Raw genomic sequence first — 22,764 nt, forward strand, 5'->3', positions numbered from 1 at the left:
GCATCTAAGAATTGCACCCTAAGAGTGGTAAAAGATTTAGGGGCCCTTCTACTAAAGCACGTTAAGCACTTATCCCTGGATTCTATAAATGGTGACTAAAGTTGCATGTGGAAATCCGAGCGTGTAGCTATTTGTGCATGCAACTTAATTGCTTAACAACCAATCAGCACCAAAATTTGGCTACTAACAACCAATTATTGGTGTTAATTGGTCTTAATTAGGACTTACATGCAGATCATATTCTATAACAATCTTTGCATACATTTTTGGGGGCATGGCTAGGGGCATTTCAAAATTTAGAAGCCGGCATTTAAAAACAGCTTTTAACAGGCATAAAGTTAGGCATAGCTTGTGCTCTAAGAGGAGTAGCCTAGTGGTTAGTGCAATGGACTTTGATCCTGGGGAACTGGGTTTGATTCCCACTGCAGCTCCCTGTGATACTGGGCAAGTCACTTAACCCTCCATTGCCCCAGGTACAAAATAAGTACCTGTAGATAATATACGAACTGCTTTGATTGTAACCACAGAAAGGTGGTATATCAAGCCTCATCTCCTTTCCCTATAAAAGACGAGGACCTTTCATAGAATAGCGCTCAATGCGTAAAATTTTCGGTGCTGATTTTTAGGCATCACTTATAGAAATAACCTTGTAATGTCCGGTTTATGCCGTGTTAACTGCAAACGCAGAGCAGTGTTACGGGGGCTTAGTGGTGTTTTCGCAGTTAGCATGCAGTAAACTGCACATTAAGTTGCTTTTTGTACCAGGGGGTGTGGCATAGGTGGAGAGTGGGCGTGTTTGGCAGGTAACGCGCTGCACTTACCACATGATAACTGTCTAACACAGAGATCACCACTTCAGAAATAGAAGGCGCTAAGTGCTTCTGCATTAACCAGGAGCAAGTACCGCCTAGGAACCTCAATGTTAATGCAAGACCTGTAATACAAAATAGTGGGAATGCCCTCAATGACTGCTGCAATTAAATTTGCAGCTGCTGTGGGCTAAAAGTCCTCTGTTACTAAGGTTTAGTAAAAGGTCTTCTAAGTTAAAATGTCCCAGAATTTCTTTAGAAATCAAAACATAAGCAATTTCTAAGAACCCTGACAGTATTATTAGACCACACAATATTGATATAAAATAAGCATGGTTTGCATATCCTTTTTTCAACCTTAGTCAGAATGTTGGTTTATCAGATGACCTGGGATGTTCTGTTCTTTGGCCTGAACATCATTATTATTATTATTTTTTAAGAGGAGCTCCTTGCAGTTAATCTTTGTTCACTTGTTAGATAAAATAGTTTGGCTTTACAGGACATTTTCCTGAAATATATGCAACAGAGATTTTGAATTCAGGCTGCAGAAACAGTCAACATACCTCTGGTGGTTAGTCCATGAGTCATCACTGTTGGAAGATATGCTCCGTACCGGACACAACTGTGTGATGTAAGTTACATCTGCATCTATAGAGTCCTCACGATCCCAAGACAGTTTTGATTTTCCACACTCATTTTGTAAATCCAGTGATACGGTATCTGATGGGGAGCTCACCACCCCAGAGTCTTCAGTAATATCTTCCGACACAAGCCACACGTTCATGGAAGAACTGTCTGCCACATCCGAAGGCTCTATTGCCGCGCTGACCTCTGTACAAACACTGTTACCTGACGCACACTGGAAATTAGCTGAATAGAGTATAAGGCACAAAGTTAGGTACCTTCACCGGCCATTTCAAGACTGCAGAACATAGGCAAAACTGTACACTTGTCTGGATACAAATGAAAAGAGAGAGAGAAAATAGCATGGAAGGTACAGCGGGTATATTAAATGGATGGGCTTAATAAAATCAATTATTTTTACTGGAATAGATTAATTTGCTTGTTGATAACTCTGGGGTCCTTTTACTAAGCCACATTAAGCAACTACCATGGACTTTACCATGTGATAGCCATTAGCTTTGACCAGCCAGTGCTGTACAACACACACACTAGATGCTTAAGGCAGGTACACGCAAGTCATGGGTGTGGTACTGCAGAAACTGGGCATGGCCACCAGTGACAACTAGGGTGCAGGTTGGTGCCAAATGTTAGCTGTCTCTGCTGCAGATAGTGTGGCTGCACTTATCGCCACCTCAACAGGAAGTGCTAAGGACAGCTGCTGCCCTCGGTTAAAAGAATGCTTTGGTGGCAGTATAGCCCCTCCCAATCCCCCTCAACTGTGCAGCATCCTTCCTTCTGTTTCTTCTCAGGTATAACCCTCTTTCTGATACCCATGAGCAGAAATCCCCACTCCAATCACCCCTTGAGTAGGACCCCCTGGAAGGAACAAACCCCGACCAACCTCCTCCCCAGGACTCACCTGGGGACTCCCTGGTAGTCTACTGTGGCAGGGCGAGAGCTGTCCCTCCCTCCCCCCCCCCCCACTCCACTCCTGCCCCACTGGCAGCTGAGGTTCAAAATGGCATCTTTGACTTCTAATTGTGGTCTCGCAGAACTACACTGCTCAGGGTCATCCAGGAATATAAACATATAAGGCTCTATCCATAGATTTTCAATGTCATTATCGAATGGTGACATTGAGAATCCCTCTAAGTACCTTGGCACTACCTGAATAACGCTTGGGTGGAATGAACAATTATATGGATAGTGGTGATAACTGGTCAGTACATGTACAACTAAGTGGTTTAATTTAGGACTAGAAAAAACAATCCTAAATTAAACCACTTAACTATAAGGACAGTGGATGAATATTGCCACTATACATATAACTGGCAGTGGTAACCTCATTATACATATAATCAGTGTCCTTGCTTATCTGTAAAGTGGTGTTGAACTTATGTATTATTATTTTTAAATACCATGGCTGGTGTTTAAATAAATGCAATCACTGTGGTATTCACTCCCCCAGTCCTCAAGGGCTATCAACAGGCCAGGTTTTCAGGATACCCCTAAGAAAGATTTGCATACAACGGAAGCAATAGGCAAGCAAATCTCTCTATTCATTAAGGATGCCCTGAAAACCTGGCCTGTTGATAGCCCTAGAGGACTAGAAGTAAAGACCATGGTTATAGTGTATGGATGTTGGGGGATCAGCAGTGTCTGCTGGGACTATGCTATGGGAGGAGAGTTAACATTTAACCACCTTTTTCCTGCAGACACTCTATGAGAACTATCAAAATAATGTAATGCTCTTCACAGAGGCAGGGCAAGTGTCCATTTTTTTCATTCCTTTGGTGTGCTGAAATTCAGGAGGGAGCAACTTCACTCAGGGAAGGGTTCCCTCTGGCCAGAGCATGTGAAAGGGTGTGGCTGTGAAAGGAGTCTGGGGTCTCTGTCCCACAGGTCCCTGAGAGAGCTTGAAGAGCCACAGGAGAAGCAATAAGGAGTAAGGTGAAGCATCTACCACTGGCTATGGGGTCACAAAGTCAGGTTTGGGAACCCCATTGTTAGGTCATGGAAAAAAAAGACCAGAGATGAGAAATTAGTTCTTACCTGCTAATTTGCTTTCCTTTAGACCCTCTGGACTGGCCCAGAATGTGACTGATGGGTTGTGCTAACTAGAGATAGATTCAATATTAACATAACAAAGCAGAAGAAGAGCCATATTCTGTGCAACTGTGAAACTTGAGCAGTCAGTAAGGACATACTAACAACCAGCATGTGCCTCTTGCGTAATGTGCCTGAAACAAGTACACTGTGCATTATTTTTCTAAGTTTTTTTTGTAAAGAATGAAACTGTAAACAAACAAAGCAGCTCTTTCCGAAATCCACGGACTGAAAACAATATGAACTTCATCATCTGAGATAATTAGAGGAAGGGATCTGGGCCGGTTCGGAGGGACTAAAGGAAAGCAAATTAGCAAGTAAGTACTAATTTCTCCTTCCCTAGTGTCCCTCCGGACCGGCCCAGAACGTGACTGAAGGGGAAGTAACAAAGCAGTATCTTCAAGGGAGAGACCCTATCAAACCTGCCGTGAGAACGTTCGCACCAAAAACAGCATCCTGACGACACTGAACATGAAATCTGTAATGCTTAGAAAACAAATGCAAGGAGGACCAAGTAGCTGGTTTACAAATTTCCAAGGGCAGCACCAAAAAACGCTCTGGCCAAGACGCAACTTGGCCTTTGGTAGAATGGGCTTTCACCCCTTCTGGTATAGGTTTCCCGGACAGAAGGTAAGCGGAAGCAATCATCTCTTTAAGGCACCGAGAAATGGTGGGTTTAGACGCTGCCAACCCTTTACGGGAACCACCAATTAACAGAAACAGATGATAAAGTCCATCTAAATTCCTCCATAGTTTTCAAATAGTGTTTCAGAACTCTCCTGATGTCTAAATTCCACAAGTGTCGAACCGGAGGAAGAACCTAACACAGGCAAAATGTCCAATTGGAACAAATGAAAGCATGACAAGACCTTTGGGAGAAAGGCAGGGACAGGGCGTAAAATCATGTGCTCCTTAGAAAAATCCAAAAATGGAGACTGCGCCTGCAACTCTGATACTCTCCTAGCTGCCAAAAATAGTCTTGAGCGTCAAATCTTTCAGAGAACAGGACGCCAAGGGCTCAAAGGGTGACCTAATAAGAGCTGAGAGAACCAGATTAAGGTCCCAAGCCAGAAAGATAGCCCTAGAAGGAGGACAAATGAGACTCGCTCCGTGAAGGAACCGAGAAATATCCGGATAAGGCCTTTCCTTGAATTTGACCCCGAAAACAAGACAGTGCCGCAAATTGGTCTTTAAGAGAAACGAGCGCCAGGTCCTTATCAAAACCTCGCTGTAAAAAATACCAAACTTCCGCCACTGACGCGCGAAACGGAGAAATGTTCCGATCTGAACACCAGGCCTCAAAAATCCACCAAGTCCTGATATGATTCAGAAAAGTCAAATGAAGACTCAACCGAAGCATCGTGGCAATCACATTGGCTGAATAAAGCTTCTTCGTCAACCTAGCCTGCTCAAGAGCAAAGCAGTAAGAAAATATCAAGCTAGGTATGGATGAACCACTGGACCCTGGACTAGGAAACAGGGAGACACTGGCAATTTGAGCGGAAAGCCAGCAAGAAGGCGCATGAGGTCGGAATACCAAGGCCTGAAAGGCCAATTCAGTGCTACCAAGATTAGAAAACCCCTGTGTTCCTCAATCCTTTCAATCAGGCACCCCAGAAGAGGCCATAGAGGAAATGCATACAGACGTCCTGATGGCAAAGGTTGGAGAAGAGCATCTACGCCCTGCGCTTTGAGATCTCTTGTACGACTGAAGTATTGCGACACTTTTGTGTTGAGATTTGTGGCGAAGAGATCCATGACTGTTACACCAAGAGCCCACTCTCCTGGGTCTAGAGTGTTGCAACTCAGGAAGTCCACCTGGACAATCACCATTCCTGCTATGTGAGACACTGAGAGAGCGGTCAGATGAAGCTCCACTGAACTCATGAGTTGTGTTGCTTCCTGTTCCAACTGGTGACTCCTCGTCCCCCCTTGTTGCTTAACATAAGCCACCGCTGTGGTGTTGTCTGAAAGGATACGAACTGGTTCGCCTACTAGCAGAGGATGAAATGCTTCCAGTGCCAACCAAATTGCTCTGGTTTCCAATAGGTCAATTGAGCAGGAAGTCTTCGGCCGAGACCACAGACCCTGTGAATACCGTCCTTGACAGTGAGCTCCTCAGCCCCCGAGGCTAGCATCCATTGTGACCACAATCCACCATGGTGGATCCAAAGGCATCCCCTTGGTCAGGCTGGTTGTCTGAAGCCACCAACAGAGGCTGCTGCGCTCCCGAGCTTGCAGTGACAACTTCACCTGCAGGGAATCCCTCTGCAGTGACCATCTGGACAGAAGAGATTTCTGCAGAAATCTCATGTGTGCCCTGGCCCACGGCACCACTTCTATCATCGCTGCAATGGAGCCCAAAATTTGAAGATAATTCCTTACACACGGCACCGACCTCTGCAGAAATGCTTAAACTTCAGCCTACAACTTGTGAATCCTGGCCTGGGGAAGAAACACTTGACACTGAATAGTGTCGAAGGAGACCCCTAGGTAGTCAAGGGACTGAGATGGAATAGACGACGTTTCAGAGAGTTGACCACCCAATCAAGGGAGAGAAGGAACTGAACCACTTGAGCTGTGATGTGCAGGCTTTCCTGATACAACTCTGCCCTGATCAGCCAATCATCCAGGTAGGGATGAACCAGAATACCGTCCTTCCTGAGAGCCACTGCTACCACCACCACCACCATAACCTTTGTGAATGTACAAGGAGCCGTAGTGAGCCCAAAAGGTAGAACCCGGAACTGAAAATGCTTGCCCGAAACCGCAACGCAAAAAAAAAAGCTGGTGCATGGGCCGAATCAGAATGTGATATAGGCCTCCATTAAGTCCAGCATGGTCAAAAACTCCCCGGACCAGACTGCCACTATAACTGAACAAACAGTCTCCATACGAAAACTGGTGACCTTGAGGGCCCAATGGACAGCCTTGAGATCCAGAACTGGTTGGAAAGATCCTTCTTTCTTCAGGACAACAAAATAAATGGAATAACGACCCTGTCTGATCTCTGCAGAGGGAACTGGACAAATAGCCTGTAGATCGATAAGCTTTTTCAGAGTTTCCTGGACCTTGCCCGCCTTGAGGCGAGAATGACAGGCAGACTCCAGAAAATGTCTGGAAGATGCCATACAACTTCTAAGGCATATCTGTCTCGAATAACCTCTAGCACCCACTGATCAGAGGTAATCTGGGCCCACCTCCAATAGAACTGTGTCAAATGAGCTCCCACAAGAATCAGAGGCTGGACCCGGAAACCTTAATTGGGCAGGACGGGCTGTGGATGGGAAAGAAGCTCCTGCTTCACTGCAAACCCCTCAAAAGGGCTGATTTCTCTGAAAGAACCGGGACCACTGAACCACAGTCATTCTACCTGCTCTATATCAACGAAAATCTCATCCCTGGACTCGACCAACAAGTGGAACATGACCCGACGCCCTAGGCCTGTCTTCAGGAAGTTGAGGTACCTTAGTATCAACCAGGCTGCGGACTAACTTGTCTAAGCTTTTTTTACAACAAACAGTACTCCTGTTCTATATAAATTACAAAATCTTTATTAGTGAAAACAAATCAGTGCATTAAAAAATTACTAAACAATATCCCTCCAACTCATTCACACTGCCATCCGCACCACACTTATACCCTGATCACATATGCAAGTCCCACAGAGAGCAATAAACTTAAACACTGAATTGCAGTTTCTTCAGTCTCTGTATATCATCAGAGCACAGGCTCAATTAAGATCAGTCAATCAGCCATAGAAAACAATGGCATATCAGCCCCAGTTCTTAGTAGTAATGGTGGATATCGCTGATCTTTGTGTCCAACAAATTCTCAGATGAAAAGAGAAAAAAACTTCACTGCAATATAAAGCCACTGTTCTTATCCCTGTGATAAAAACGTACACAGAGAAACACTGGGGGTTGCAAAGTAACACAAATCTTCTGTAATCCTACGCACAGTCAAATCTTTAATTTAAAGGCAGCCATGAAGTGCTTCAGGTAAGTGGGAGGCTTAGAAATTGTGCGTTTTCCGATGGTGACTCCCCTCCTGTTGGGGTCGAAAGAAACAAACAACTGGGCAGACTGTCTGAAGGGCTTTGTCGCTCCACGTTAAAGGCCAATGCTCTCTTGCAGTCCAAGGTATGTAATCTGCTTTCCTCAGGGTGGGTATGAGGACGGGGAAAGAATGTTTCCAAGACAACTGACTGGTTCAGATGAAACTCCGACACCACCATTGGCAGGAACCTAGGGTGCGTGCAGAGGACTACTCTGTTGTGATGACATTTGATATAAGGTGCATGAACTACCAAGGCCTGAAGCTCACTGACCCTACGAACTGAAGTAACAGCCACCAAGAAAACGACCTTCCAGGTCAAGTACTTCAGATGACAGGAATTCAGTGGCTCAAAAGGAGCTTTCATCAGCTGGGAGAGAACAACATTGAGATCCCATGACACTGGTGGAGGTTTGACAGGGGGCATTGACAAAAGCAAACCTCTCATGAAGCGAACAACTAAAGGCTGTCCAAAGATAGGCTTACCCTCTACATGGCGATGATAAGCACTAATCGCACTAAGATGAACTCTTACGGAGTTGGTCTTCAGACCAGATTCTGACAAGTGTAGAAGGTATTCAAGCAGGGTCTGTGTAGGACAAGAAAGAGGATCTAGGGCCTTGCTGTCACACCAGATGGCAAACCTCCTCCATTTGAAAGAGTAACACCTCTTGGTGAAATCTTTCCTGGCAGCAAGCAAGACTCGAGAGACACCCTCTGAAAGACCCAAGGAGGCAAATTCTAAGCTCTCAACATCCAGGCCGTGAGAGCCAGGGACTGGAGGTTGGGATGTAGAAGCGACCCCTCGTTCTGAGTGATGAGGGTTGGAAAACATTCCAATCTCCACGGTTCCTCGGAGGAGAACTCCAGAAGAAGAGGGAACCAAATCTAACATGGCCAGAAAGGAGTTATCAGAATCATGGTTCCACAGTCTTGCTTGAGTTTCAGTAAAGACTTCCCTATTAGAGGTATGGAAGGATACGCATACAGAAGACCTGTTCCCCAATGTAGGAGAAAGGCATCTGACGCTAGTCTGTCGTGGGCCTGAAGCCTGAAACAGAACTGAGGGACCTTGTGATTGATCTGAGTGGCAAAAAAAAAAACCCGAGGGGGTGCCCCAAGCTTGGAAGATCTTGTGGACTACGCCCATGTTCAGTGACCACTCGTGAGGTTGCATTATCCTGCTCAATCTGTCGGCCAGACTGTTGTTTACCCCTGCCAAATAAGTGGCTTGGAGAAACATGCCGTGGTGGTGTGCCCAAAGCCACATCTGAACGGCTTCCTGACACAGAGGGCGAGATCTGGAGCCCCCATGCTTGTTGGTATAATACATGGCAACCTGATTGTCTGTCTGAATCACTATGATTTGGTTGGACAGCTGGTCTCTGAAAGCCTTTAGAGTGTTCCAGATCGCTCACAATTCCAGGAGGTTGATCTGAAGACCTTTTTCCTGAAAGGACCAAGCTCCTTGAGTGTGAAGTCCATCTACATGAGCTCCCCACCCCAGGAGGGATGCATCCGTTGTCAGCACTTTTTGTGGCTGAGGGATTTGGAATGGACGTCCCAAACTCAAATTTTATCGAATCGTCCACCACTGTAAGGAATTCCGGAAGTCGGTGGACAGTTGGATCACATCTTCTAGATTTCCCGCAGCCTGATACCATTGGGAAGCTAGGGTCCACTGAGCTGATCTCATGTGTAGACGTGCCATGGGAGTCATGTGAACCGTGGAGGTCATATGCCCCAGAAGTCTCAACATCTGCCGAGCCGAGATCGGTTGAGACACTCGAACCATAGACACTAGGGACAGGAGATTGTCTGCCCTGGCCTCAGGGAGAAAAGCTCGAGCTGTCTTTGTGTCCAACAGAGCTCCAATGAACTCCAATTTTTGAACTGGGATGAAATGGGACTTGGTATAATTGATGACGAACCCCAGTAGTTCTAGCACCTGAATAGTCATTCGCATGGACTGTAGAGCACCCGCCTCCGATGTGCTCTTCACCAGCCAATCATTGAGATAATGAAAGGCATGCACTCCCAGTCTGCGTAGCGACGCTGCGACTACAGCCAGACACTTTGTGAATACCCTGGGTGCAGACGCCAGATCAAAGGGCAGTACACAGTACTGAAAGTGCTGTGTCCCTAGCCGAAACTGAAGATACTTCCTGTGAGCAGGGAGTATCGGGATATGGGTGTAAGCATCCTTTAAGTCCAGAGAGCATAGCCAATCGTTTTCCTGAATCATGGGAAGAAGGGTGCCTAGGAAAACCATCCTGAACTTCTCTCGGACTAGAAATTTGTTCAGGGCCCTTAGACCTAGGATGGGACGCATCCCCCCCCCCCCCCCCCCCGTTTTTTTTGCACAAGTACCTGGAGTAGAATCCCAGCCCTTCTTCCCCTGGTGGAGCGGGTTCGACCGCACTGGCCTTTAGAAGGGCGGAGAGTTCCTCTGCAAGTACCTGCCTGTGCTGGGAGCTGTAAGAATGAGCTCCTGGCGGGCAATTTGAAGGTTTGGATTCCAGATTGAGGGTGTATCCTAACCGGACTATTTGAAGAACCCATTGGTCGGAGGTTATGAGAGGCCACCTTTGGTGAAAAACATCAACCTCCCACCTACCGGTCAGTCGTCCGGTACGGACACTTTTACTGAGGCTATGCTGCACTGGAGCCAGTCAAAAGCCCGTCCCTTGCTTTTGCTGGAGAGCAGAGTGGGCTTTAGACGCACGCTGTTGACGAGAACGAGCGCACTGGGGCTGAACCTGGGCAGGCTACTGAGAAGCAGTAGTATACCTACGCCTAGAGTAGGAATAGGGAACACTTCTCTTCCCTCCAAAAAACCTCCTAAATGAGGAGGCTGTAGCAGAAGGCGCCCGGTGGGAGAGCGAATCCATAACATCATTATGCTTCTTAATCTGATTAACAAGATCCTCCACTTTTTCTCCAAAAGGATTGTCCCCCCTGCAAGGAACATCCGCCATCCGCTGCTGGACCGAATGATCCAGGTCAGAGACATGCAGCCATGAGAGTCTGCGCATCACTATACCCTGAGCAGAGATCCTGGATGCCACATCAAAAGTGTCAAAAGTACCCCTGGCCAGGAACTTGTGACACACCTTCTGCTGCCTGAACACCTGGCGAAATGGCTCAGCCAACTCTGCAGTGATGCATCAACCAAGATGGGCAGTTGGCATATCGAGTCCCACAAGTGTACGCTCGTGTAGAGCTGGTATGACTGGATCTTGGCAGCGAGCATAGCGGCCTGATACGTCTTTCTCCCAAAAGAGTCAAGAGTCCTAGCTTCTCTGCCTGGGGGCGCCGAAGCATAGTACTCCGAGCCCTCTTTAGAGCGGAATCCACCACCATGGAATTGTGGGGTAATTGGGACCTCATCAATCCAGGTTCACCATGGATCTGGTATTGGGACTCAGCTTTCTTGGGAACCAAAGGGCCAGACAGAGGGGCGGGCCAGTTTCTCATAAGGACTTCCTTCAGTACCTTATGGAGAGGGACTGTCACAGCCTCTTTAGGTGGAGAAGAATAGTCCAGGACTTCCAGCATGTCAGACCTGGGCTCATCCTCAACCTCCACAGGGAAAGGAATAGCCGTAGCCATTTCCCGGACAAAAGAGGAAAAAGACAGATTCTCTGGTGGGGATAGTCTTCTTTCCAGCGGAGAAGGGTCTGAGAGAATCCCAAAAGACTCATCAGAAGAGAAGTACCTGGGATCTTCCTCTGATTCCCACGAGCGCTCCTGCTCAGTGTAAGACAATACCTGCGTCAAGGTACTCTGACACTGGACCTGCCTTGACGCCGAGGAACGATGTCCTCTGTGGTGGTGTCGAGAGGTAGACGCTCTGTCCGACTGCGGCGAAGCTCCCACCACCGACGTTGAAGGGGAGTCAACCTGGGTGGCAGCTGACGCAGATGCTGCAGGCGGCACCACAGTCAGAGACCTCACCACAGGTGATGGGCCAGGCACTGCTTCAGCAGATGGCAGAGAGGGTGCAAGCACCCCCAACACCGAAGCTGATTGACGCAGTAAGCCTTCTAGAAGTTCTGGGAACAAGGCCTGGATACGCTTGTCAAGAGTCACCATCGGAGAAGGCTGCAGGGCTGATGGAGCAGGCGGTGTCAGAGTCTGTGGAGGCTCGGGAGTAGGTACCGCACTGCCAAGAGACCAACGCATCGGCACCTCCTGTACCGAAGGGGAGCAGTCCTCTCGGCGCCAACGCTTCTCGGGTACCGACTCTCTCGATGCTCCGGAGCTCCCGGTACCATGCGTCGAAGGAGAACGATGATGGTGCTTCTTAGCCTTTGCTCGACGCACGTCATCAAGGCTCCTTGGTACCGAACAGGAAGACATGGAATCCTCGGGGCCGGGTCCGACGAAGGTTGGTCCCGGGGGGCCTGCATAACAGGAGGCCTCGAGACAGGTTGAGACCCACTTGATGCCTCACTACTCCCAGCACGAGTTGGTCTCTCAGCAGCCATTACCTTGCTCCCTGATGTCGATGCTCCCATCAATGTCAACACCGCCGACCTTGGTACCGATGTCGAAGGTCCGGACTGAGCCCCAAAAAGCTTTTCCCGTTGGGCTTCTCAAGACGCTTGGGTCCATTTCTTCATACAAAGACACAGACTACAAGCGGCTGGGCTATGGTCGGGCCCAAGGCACTAGATACACCAAGCATGGGTATCGGTACCTGAGATGGTCCGGTTGCACTGAGTACAACGTTTGAAGCCACTGGGTGTCTTCGATGACATAAGTAGTACTAGTAGTACATGGAAGAAAGCACGGCCTCAGCGAAATCAAACGACATGATTGTGCCAAAAAAGAAAAGCACAAAAAAAGGGAAAAGGCTGGCCGTGTCGAAAAAGAAAGGAAACTTGAACAGGGGAAAAAAAGTAAAAGAAGAAAGGGAACTAAAACTACTTTTTTTTTTTTTTTACATTTGAAAAGAAAAACAAAATAAGTCTCACAGAACTTTTTCCTGGCCTAAGAGGAGCAACACGAAAAACGAACTGCACCTCACCGCGGAGAAAAAGAAACTAGAGAGGCACATGCGCACATGCACGGTTCGTGTTGCTTGCGAGAGGGAAGCGGGAACTCTCCAGAAAGGCTTTGTTTTATTTTGCTTGCAAAAGTTTTGACGATTCCTGGGCTGCCGCGGACGTTGACCCACTTGTGAGAACAAGCAGCCTGCTTGTCCTCGGAGAATCTTATTTATCTATTTATTAAAACTAATCAAAAAAGAAGGAGTAGAGAGAAAGAGACTAAAGGGCTCACCACCTTCCACCTGCTGGAGACTAAGAATAGCTAGGGCTCTTATTGGCTCTGTCTAGAGTCAGTGTTCTCAGTCTCCACCTACTGGTAGGCGTACACAACCCATCAGTCACATTCTGGGCCAGTCCGGAGGGACGCTAAAAAAGCAATGTTAATTCTTTACCTATTCAGCACATGGTTTACATCACATTATAGCTGAGAACATGGGAGAAACAAAGACTGTGTGGAGTTTTTAATCATAAGTTGTATACCAGTTCTCAAGGTACAGGTTTAAAAAGTACACAGGTTGCTTACACTTGCTTTCTGTATTGGTAAAATTGTGCTGGAAAGGTAGCTAACATTTGAAAATGAAACCTATGTGTATACCTTCCTGCCCCCAACCTACGTGTGCCCCTTCAGGGATGCCTCCTCTCAATGTGGCTGCAAGCATGCCTGCTGTTTCACAAAGCACAGACTTTAAACCATATTGCACTAATGCAGTTAAAATGCTTTTCACCCAAATCAATTCACTTGGAAAACTGACCTCTACACAAGAGAACTGATATAATTTTGTGCAAAATATTGCAAATGCATTTCAAGTCTTCACTTAGCTTAAGTAATACAAATACATTTACATTATTAAGAAACTGAAAAATAGGTTAATACCTTTTGTAAACTGTTGAGATATTTCACAAGAACAATAGAACAGAGAGAATGAAGCATAGCAAAGATGAGAGCAGCTTGAGCATGAAGAGCAGAATATGATTAGATAATAAGGCACAATGCAGTATATCTCCATGACGGCTGTGCTATAAGCTGCTGTACGTGAATATGATGCATGGCAAAACGGACTAGCCAGACAGTGAATGTCTTGAAGAGTCAGTATGTTTCTACTGAGCACAACGGTCTATTCTTGATGGTACAGTAGGACATTGTTCTAAAAAATTGCAGGAAAGAAGGTTCGGCAGAATCCATCGTTTTATGTTGGCTTGTTTGATGTGTTCAACGGGTGGTACAACAATAATCAATAAATATCATAATTATCATAAATTACAATAGGAAATATCACAGTATGCACATTAGTAAACATTATAATAATATCCTCAAACATTAAATCAGCGTAATGTAAATTACTCAAACACACATAACCCAGTCCCACAGACTTAATATGGCTTTCTAGTTCTCTTGTTTCAGTAGCTGACAAGCCCCAACTTTGAAGGTCACATATTGTTAGCACATGGTGCAAAACAACAGGTATGTCACTCGTTTTGTGACCCACAAGGACCTAACACTTTAAAATTTCTATTAGGGTCAATTTCTCGCTCTTTATCCTCCCCTCTCCAGACTTTAGGCTGGCAGAAGGCTACAGAGGAAGTCTCATTCTCACGCTCATGCAAGTCAAGATTGCTTCACGAGGGGCTACTATCTTCCTCGGAGGCAGAATATCTGAAACCAATCCTCCTGTGATGCAGCACACAGCTGTGGTGCATTCATGTTCCAGGAAGCATTTTCAAAATTGCAACTAGTTGGATAGGAAATCTATTATTTGTCATCATTTTTTTTCTCTTTGCTGTGAACTAATGTTTGAATGGTCTCTCTTTCTCTTTTCCTCCTCTCCTCTCTTCTTTTCTTTTTCTGCTTTCCTGACCATTATGATTGGCGTTCCTTTCATTTCTATACATTTTTAATATTGTTGAAACCATCTAGATTGTTAATTGGGTGGTATATCAAACCCTAAATAAACTTGGAAATTTTGAAGCAATAGTTGGCATATAATAAATTAGTATAACATAGTAGCTTACTTACACTTCCACTTCTGTGTTATACAGCATCAGAGTATCCAAATCATAGTTACTTTATGCTAGGGTCCACCTTGGGGGGGGGTCAGCATTCAAGAAAACAATCTAGGTGTCGTTGTAGATAATATGCTGAAATGCTCAGTGTGTGGCAGCGGCCAAAAATGCAAACAGGATAATGGAATTATTAGGAAACATAGTGAATAAGACCGAAAATAATATAATGCCTCTGTATCGCTCCATAGTGCGACTGCACCTTGAATATAGAGTTCAGTTCTGGTCGCTGTATCTCAAAAAAGATATAGTGGAATTAGAAAAGGTTTAAAGAAGAGAAACCAAAATGACAAAGGGGATGGAACTCCTCTTGCATGAGGAAAGGCTAAAGAGGTTACGGCTCTTCAGATTGGAAAAGAGATGGATAAGGGGAGATATGATTGAAGTCTAAAAACTCCTGACTGATGTAGAATGCGTAGAAGTAAATTGATTTTTTACTTGTTCTACAAGTACAAAGACTAGGGGACACTCAAGGAAGTTACATGGAAATACTTTTGAAACAAATAGGAGGAAATATTTTTTTCACTCAATGAACAGTTAAGCTCTGGAACTCTGCCGGAGGATGTGGTAACAGTAGTTAGTGTTTCCGGGTTTAAAAAACGGTTTGGACAGGTTCCTGTAGAAAAAGTCCATAGTCTGCTATTGAGACAGACATGGGGAACCAACTGCTTGCCCTGGGATTGGTAGCATGGAATGTTGCCACGATTTGGGTTTCTGCCAGGTACATGTGACCTGGACTGGCCACTGTTGGAAACAGGATACTGGGCTAGATGGACCATTGGTCTGACCCAGTATGGCTACTCTTATGTTCTTATGTACTTAATGGCTTATAAGGGAATTTCACAATTTTCCATGGCAACTGAGTCATGGGGCTAGACTCCCGCAGCTTTAAAACAAAACCTATTACACAACATCCAAATTCACAAGTATATGCTGCTAATGGTGTCTCGTACGATTGTTTTTGTTCACAAACTCACCCTGCCAAAGCTCTCTCATATGCATTTAAGCACTCTTAAATAATAAGAGGCAGCAACAGAAGCAACCATTGCCTGAGAACTGATATTCCATGAGTTTGCAGAACTTTGCATGATTGTTTTTCCCAAAAGTCTTGATTTGCCTTTATTTGTTTGGATGGACTCAAAATCTGATAATTCTATCTCTGGCAGAAATAAATGGAAAAGAGGGGCACAAATGCTAAAGTTCACGTAAAGTTCTGGTGGGCATGCTTTCTCAACTGTACCTGCCATTCTACTGAACCTCATTTCTGCTAATTCCAGGGTAAGTACACATACAACCATTATGCTTCCCTTTCTTTCTAAAAATAAATATAATAACATCTATGTTCATCCAAGGTCAACAGCCGAGAAACCATTGGCCACTTAACATGGTTCCCACGCCCACTGCCTGCCTAACTTACAATTACAGTGATCCAAAATAGTTTCTCTCTCAGTGGCCAGAAGTCACACACCTCAGTATAAGCCACCAATAACACAGAAACACTCACAAAAGCTTTTTAAATTCAGGACTTTCCCAGCTAGCATCAGTTTTGAAGGCTTTTCTGGTTAGCACAGACCATCAAGGTTTTGCATTTGAAAATGTCTTTAGATTCAGCATAAAGATTAAGTTCAACACCACCAGCTGTCTGCAACATTTTTCTCCCATGTTTATGCCCCATCCAAGCCATCATAAATGGAAGCAAGATAAATTAGCAATTCTGAGATGTATCATAAAGGCACATAGTAAAAATATACCTCTAATGCAAAAACAATTTATGAAGTTCACTTTCTTTGCAATATATTTAATTGGGAGCTGTCCAAAAGTCAAATGGCGACATTCTGTATTATTGAGATCCAGGTTTTAGTTTAGTTTATTGAGGGCCATCCAAATAGCAAGACACACTGGAATGTCTAAGGCAGGGAGAGCTGCATCCAGAGGGGTTTCATGATAAGTCTGTTTGCTGGCCAGCATGTTTGACTCCTCTCTCTGCACATATTCAAGAAACTGCTAAAATCTGAATAATACCACTGAAATTCTCTCCTTCCTTTTGGAACATAATATCCAAACCCTTATCTATACGCTCCATCACCTCTCGCTTAGATTACTGTAACCTGTTCCTCATAGGTCTCCTCTCTCTCCCCGTCAATCTGTTCAAAATTCTGCAACATGATTTATCTTCTGTCAATGTCACTAAACTTACATAAACCTCTCTTAAGGCAATTCACTGGCTCACTATCCATTTCTACATACAATTCAAACTTATCTTACTGACCTGTAGCTCTACAGCCCTCTTTCAGATCTCTACATTTCATGTAAGCCACTGTTATCTGTGTCCTTTCCTCTTCCACCACCAACTCCTGAGTTTTTTCCTTCCATCTTGATGCACCATAAATCTGAAACAGACTTCCTGAATCAGTACATCAGTTCTGTCTCTGGTCCTATGTCCGGGCTAAAAGCTCACCTTTTTCAGACTAATTTTACACTTAACCCTTATTCGCCTGTTTAATACCCATGTTGTTTTAATCATTCTTTTAATACGTGAAACTCTCTAATCTCTTATTTGTCCTATTTGTCTGTCTAGAGTAGACTGTAAGCTCTGTAGAGCAGGGACAGTCCCTTACACATTTGTGTAAAGTGCTGTGTACATTTAGTAGTGCATAAGTACATAAGTACATAAGTAGTGCCATACTGGGAAAGACCAAAGGTCCATCTAGCCCAGCATCCTGTCACCGACAGTGGCCAATCCAGGTCAAGGGCACCTGGCACGCTCCCCAAACGTAAAAACATTCCAGACAAGTTATACCTAAAAATGCGGAATTTTTCCAAGTCCATTTAATAGCGGTCTATGGACTTGTCCTTTAGGAATCTATCTAACCCCTTTTTAAACTCCGTCAAGCTAACCGCCCGTACCACGTTCTCCGGCAACGAATTCCAGAGTCTAATTACACGTTGGGTGAAGAAAAATTTTCTCCGATTCGTTTTAAATTTACCACACTGTAGCTTCAACTCATGCCCTCTAGTCCTAGTATTTTTGGATAGCGTGAACAGTCGCTTCACATCCACCCGATCCATTCCACTCATTATTTTATACACTTCTATCATATCTCCCCTCAGCCGTCTCTTCTCCAAGCTGAAAAGCCCTAGCCTTCTCAGCCTCTCTTCATAGGAAAGTCGTCCCATCCCCACTATCATTTTCGTCGCCCTTCGCTGTACCTTTTCCAATTCTACTATATCTTTTTTGAGATACGGAGACCAGTACTGAACACAATACTCCAGGTGCGGTCGCACCATGGAGCGATACAACGGCATTATAACATCCGCACACCTGGACTCCATACCCTTCCTAATAACACCCAACATTCTATTCGCTTTCCTAGCCGCAGCAGCACACTGAGCAGTGCTATAGAAATGATATATAATAATAATAGCACCTGAACTGGATTCAAGGGAGACAAATGGAAATGTCAAAAAAGCTTGAGAAATCAACTTGAAGGCACCTGCTTCTTTAGCTGTGGCCATTCCTTACAGGCTGCAGGTGAGGATGAAGCAAGTTTGAATGAGGTGGGCTGCCAAACTGGGAGTGAAAGAGGAAAAACAGTCAGGAGGCAGCACATCAGGGCGAGATAAAAATGACACAATATTTATTTATTTATTTGTTGCATTTGTATCCCACATTATCCCACCTCTTTGCAGGCTCAATGTGGCTTGCAATACATCATGAATAGTGGAAATGAGACGAGAATAGGCAATATGAAGAAGAAAATTGGAAACAAAAATACAGCTACTTCATTTTTAAACAGAAGCACATCTGTATGGTCACAAACATCGTACAGGGCTCCATTCCGAATTCAGCTGTTCATGAAATAGTTTACTGTGCCCATACATGACCACGGTCATGGCATTTGAAGATACGCCAATATTTTCATTAGTGCTTCATTCAGTCACCGGAAACAATGTTTTCTAAGATGGTAACTTGACTTATTGCATCTTGCAATACTACAGTTTTGGAGGGACATTCCTGACAGGCAACACATATTTTCACCCTACACCTATCTCTCTTAACCCAAAAGTTGCGTATTTGCCTCCATCTGTTCTCCTGTAATCTGTAGTAGGCTGGCTCCAATGACCATTCTCCATAGCCCTTTATGGTCATCTATTCTGAAAGACAGGCAGCCCCCCCCACCCCTGGACTCACGTCATACATCTGTGTGGTCAATTTATGAGTGTAAAGGAATCTTCCCTAAATCTTTGACACCGATCTACATGATGTTATATTATTTGTTGTGAACAGATCTTGTGTGCTTGTGTGAGTGAGGGAGAGAAAAGGAAATAAGACAGAGAAAAATAATATTTAGCTTTGTATGGGTGCAGAATTAGCAGCTCCCTGTGCTCCAGAGGATATGGCGTCAAATAAAAACAATAACAGCAAATAACCAGAAGAATTTTCTCATCAGAGTTTTGGCACTTTTTTTTATTCCAGAGCATTTTAAATTCTGAATTTGTCGCTAATTGGGGAATATGAGATTTTGGAAATCCTTTTGCTGTACTAAGGGACAAGTTTCTTGAACTGTGCTGAGCAAGTTTTAACAAGTGCTAATGGCTACCATGCCCTAAAAGCCAGATGAGGTAAGGACTGGGTGGGGTATGAGCACAGATTGGACATGGACTGCACAGTGCAGTTGGCGCATACAGTTAGCACGATTACAAGTATCACCATCTCAAGAAGTGGCATTAGACGCATCCGTGCTAATTGTGATTGGCAGTAAGTAACCCATGGAAACTTGTCTGTGCAAAAACTACAGGGGGAATGCTGGGCACCCCCCCAACAGGTAACATACGGCCTTTGCGCTTATTGTGTATTAATTTTGGCTGTTAACTCAGGATAAGTGCAAAAACCTTCTATGTTTTAGCAAACTGGCTCTTGAGTAAATTGTGTATTCTCACAACCTTATAAATTGATGGTAGTCTAGTATTTTAATGTAGGTCATATCGAGGCACATTTTCAAAGTACTTAGCCTTCCAAAGTATGGAACTTCGGAAGGCTAAGTGCTTTGAAAATGAACCCCATCATCTCTCAATATTATTCAAGACGTTCTTCGAACACAATTTTTCTCTAGCAAACAGTAGTTTGGATAATCTGTCACACGAATAAGATCTACTTTCTCCTAGTAAAATTGCATAATAGTGAGGGTATATTGATCAATTTCAAAAATTAAAAACAACAGTTATGAATCTGTGTTCATAAGATTTTTTGCTGCTCTTTTAACTGTTTGCAGCTTTTTCATTCCTGAAAATTCTATTATCCAAAGTTGATTCTTGTTGAGTTATACAATGAAACTTGAATTTTCAGCTTTAAATTCACATCTAAATTTTATCATTAAAAAAAGCATTACAGATCAGTAACCTTGTGAAAAAGTAAAATACATTCATTACTGTACCTAATTGACACACACTTGGTATCCCTTCATTTCTGAAATTTGTGCATTTTCCTAAAAAGAGTATTTCTGAAACAAGTGCCATACAGGCTAAGGGAAATTCTGTAAAAGGTGTCAACGACGTGCACAAATTCATAGAATACTAGCCCACGTGACTGGCTTCAATAAGTAGCAGTTATGCATACAAGTGATAGGTGATATTCTATAAACAGTGTGCCTAAATTATGTAGAGCACAACTGTGATGGGGGAGGTAATATGGGAGTTGTCTGGGCATGTCATGGGTGTTTTGCCTAGCAACCTCCACAACTTATAGAATACTATCACTTGTGCACGTTGCATGGCACACTTAAGCACAGCCACTTATGCCTGCTATTGAGATGACAAATAGTTGCACCTAAATTTTGGCATGTCCAAGCAGCTTTGAGCTAAGATTGTATATTTGGTTAGAGCACAGGTCTAAGTGGAGCTGTGGCCAAATGATATAATGGTTTAGGTGCACCTTTAATCGGTGCTTAGAATTTAGCTACAATTTATAGCATTACCCCCAATGTGTTTTAAAAACATCTGCCTTACCAATGTAATTTGCCACCTTAAAGTGAGATGCATGATCTTGCATTTTATGCCACAAGTCAGTAGACTAATCGTTCTTACCAAGTAAACTGAAAGCCAGTAAAAATCCCCGAAGATGCTTTTCCTGGATAAGGTGCTGGGTAGATATTTTATTCAACTGATATTTTTGACAAAGCATCAGAAAAATACAAAAACATGAAATGTCAAAGAAAACTAGCAAATAACCACAGCAATGGAAATTACCAGAAAAGTGTATATACATGATTAAAAAGATGAAACCAACAGAATATTGAAAAGAGTACTTATATCTATCTATCTTCTATCTATCCAGAGAGACAGACAGAGAAAAGAAAACAGTTCCGAAGTAAAAAAAAATCAGATAAAGAGAACAAGAAAGAAAAACAAACATATTTTTGGTGAAGTTTTGCAGTATGATTCTGGTAGTTTGATATGAAGTACAGCTGACGAATCCCCTAGGGATCTGCTGGTTCATAAAGAAAGAAACAAAAATAACAAGAATGAAAGTCTGGACATTCTCAGCAGATGCAATGGGCTCCACCACCAGGAGTGGAAGACAAGTGATAACACAGTCTGGGTAGCAGAAGACAGCAGGGGGTGGCATTGAGAGAGGACGGTCTGAGGGTGGCACATCTGCTCAGGAGCACCTGGTTTGTGACGGGAATGATGCACAGCAATAAACTGTTGGGTAGGAGAAAAATCAATTTAAGTGCAAAGTATGTCTGGATGGGAGAAGAGCAGCATCACAACATACAGAATAAAAGAGATTCCTTCACTCAGCGCAAACTCTCACAACAACACTGAAGCTCCTGGTTAGTAGGAGCCATGAACAAGATGCACAGAGATTCATGCGGTGAGTAGAAGGGAAGTAACAAGGGAAACCAGAAACACCACAAAAAACAAAAATGCAGGAAAACCTAGCCAGGTGAGCAGAGCTTACACATTCAGTACTAATTCAATTCCTGGCATTTTTTTAATGTTGTTTATTTCTTAGCTGATGTTGTCATTGTTCTTGATTATTTGATGTTTTAATCAATTGTATCTTGTAACCCACTTAGATTTTTACATAATGCCAGCTAGAAATGTTATAATAAACAAATACTGCAAACGATGGTAATCTTTACCCCCAGATGAGAATGGGTGCACAATTTGTCACTCTGGTCCCCATCAGTCCTGTACAGCAGTGGTTCTCAACCTAGCCCTCAGGACACACCTGGCCAGCTGGCGTTTCAGAGTATTCACAGTGAATACACATGAAATGAATCTGAATGCACTACCTTTGTTGTATGTAAATCTGTCTCATGAATATTCATTGAGTATCCTAAAACCCTGACACATGCTGTCTCTCAGGGTCTGAGTAGAGAACAACTTGGATGCTAAACAAATCAATATTGTGAAAACCCTGGGTCTGCTGCTGCTCAGGCACACCCAGCCGTTCCCAAAAGCATAATTCTTGCAGGTCTCTTTAGAGTTCAATAAAGTCCTTAAAACAATCCGGTCCAGGTTTTCTGCTTTTACTCATACCCAACACGGCCACAGCTCTTAGCAAATGAAAGTTATTGGACTAGAGTTCCTTTACCGTGACATGTCCACAAGGTGTGCACAGTTCTGCCTTTAGGCTTCATAACAGTCTTATTGTTGTAAGCCCCTCCACTCTTGTGGAGCTGACAGCACACCTCGCACTTCACACATCCACTTTCACTGTGACCTCCCACAGCTGCCCTTTAGCACTACCTTGTTTTGTCTTTTATCAAGCTTCCCACTCCATTTCCATTCCTTCTGTAGAGTGAGGAATTCCATCCTCCAAATACTTCATGGCGTCCTGGAGGAGCTTCTAGCCCTGCTCCTGTTGTAATCCCCCAGGGGTACTCTCATGTGCTGAGGGCCCTCTTGTAGCTCCTGTTCATCATCACAAGCCCTCAGCCAGGGCTCATTAGCACTTTGCTTCTGAGAAAGGCTCAGAGACAAGGCTCCTCTATGGCAGCCTGTAAACTCGGTCTCAATGTTTGGACTTCCCCTTAAGTCAGAGTGACTCC

General features: G+C 44.2%; 1 protein-coding gene across 3 annotated transcripts in view; it reads right to left on the bottom strand.

Moving 5' to 3' along the window:
* COBL (cordon-bleu WH2 repeat protein) overlaps window positions 1–22,764 on the bottom strand; it is a 459,548-nt gene that overhangs the window by 56,970 nt on the left and 379,814 nt on the right. For all 3 annotated transcript variants that reach the window (XM_030205475.1, XM_030205461.1, XM_030205468.1), the window contains exon 10: window positions 1,373–1,679. In XM_030205475.1, the coding sequence (XP_030061335.1) occupies window positions 1,373–1,679 (307 nt within the window). The remainder of the gene's footprint in view (window positions 1–1,372; window positions 1,680–22,764) is intronic.

This window comes from Microcaecilia unicolor, chromosome 1, assembly GCF_901765095.1.
Source record: "Microcaecilia unicolor chromosome 1, aMicUni1.1, whole genome shotgun sequence".
In the NCBI taxonomy this organism is placed as follows: Eukaryota; Metazoa; Chordata; class Amphibia; order Gymnophiona; family Siphonopidae; genus Microcaecilia; species Microcaecilia unicolor.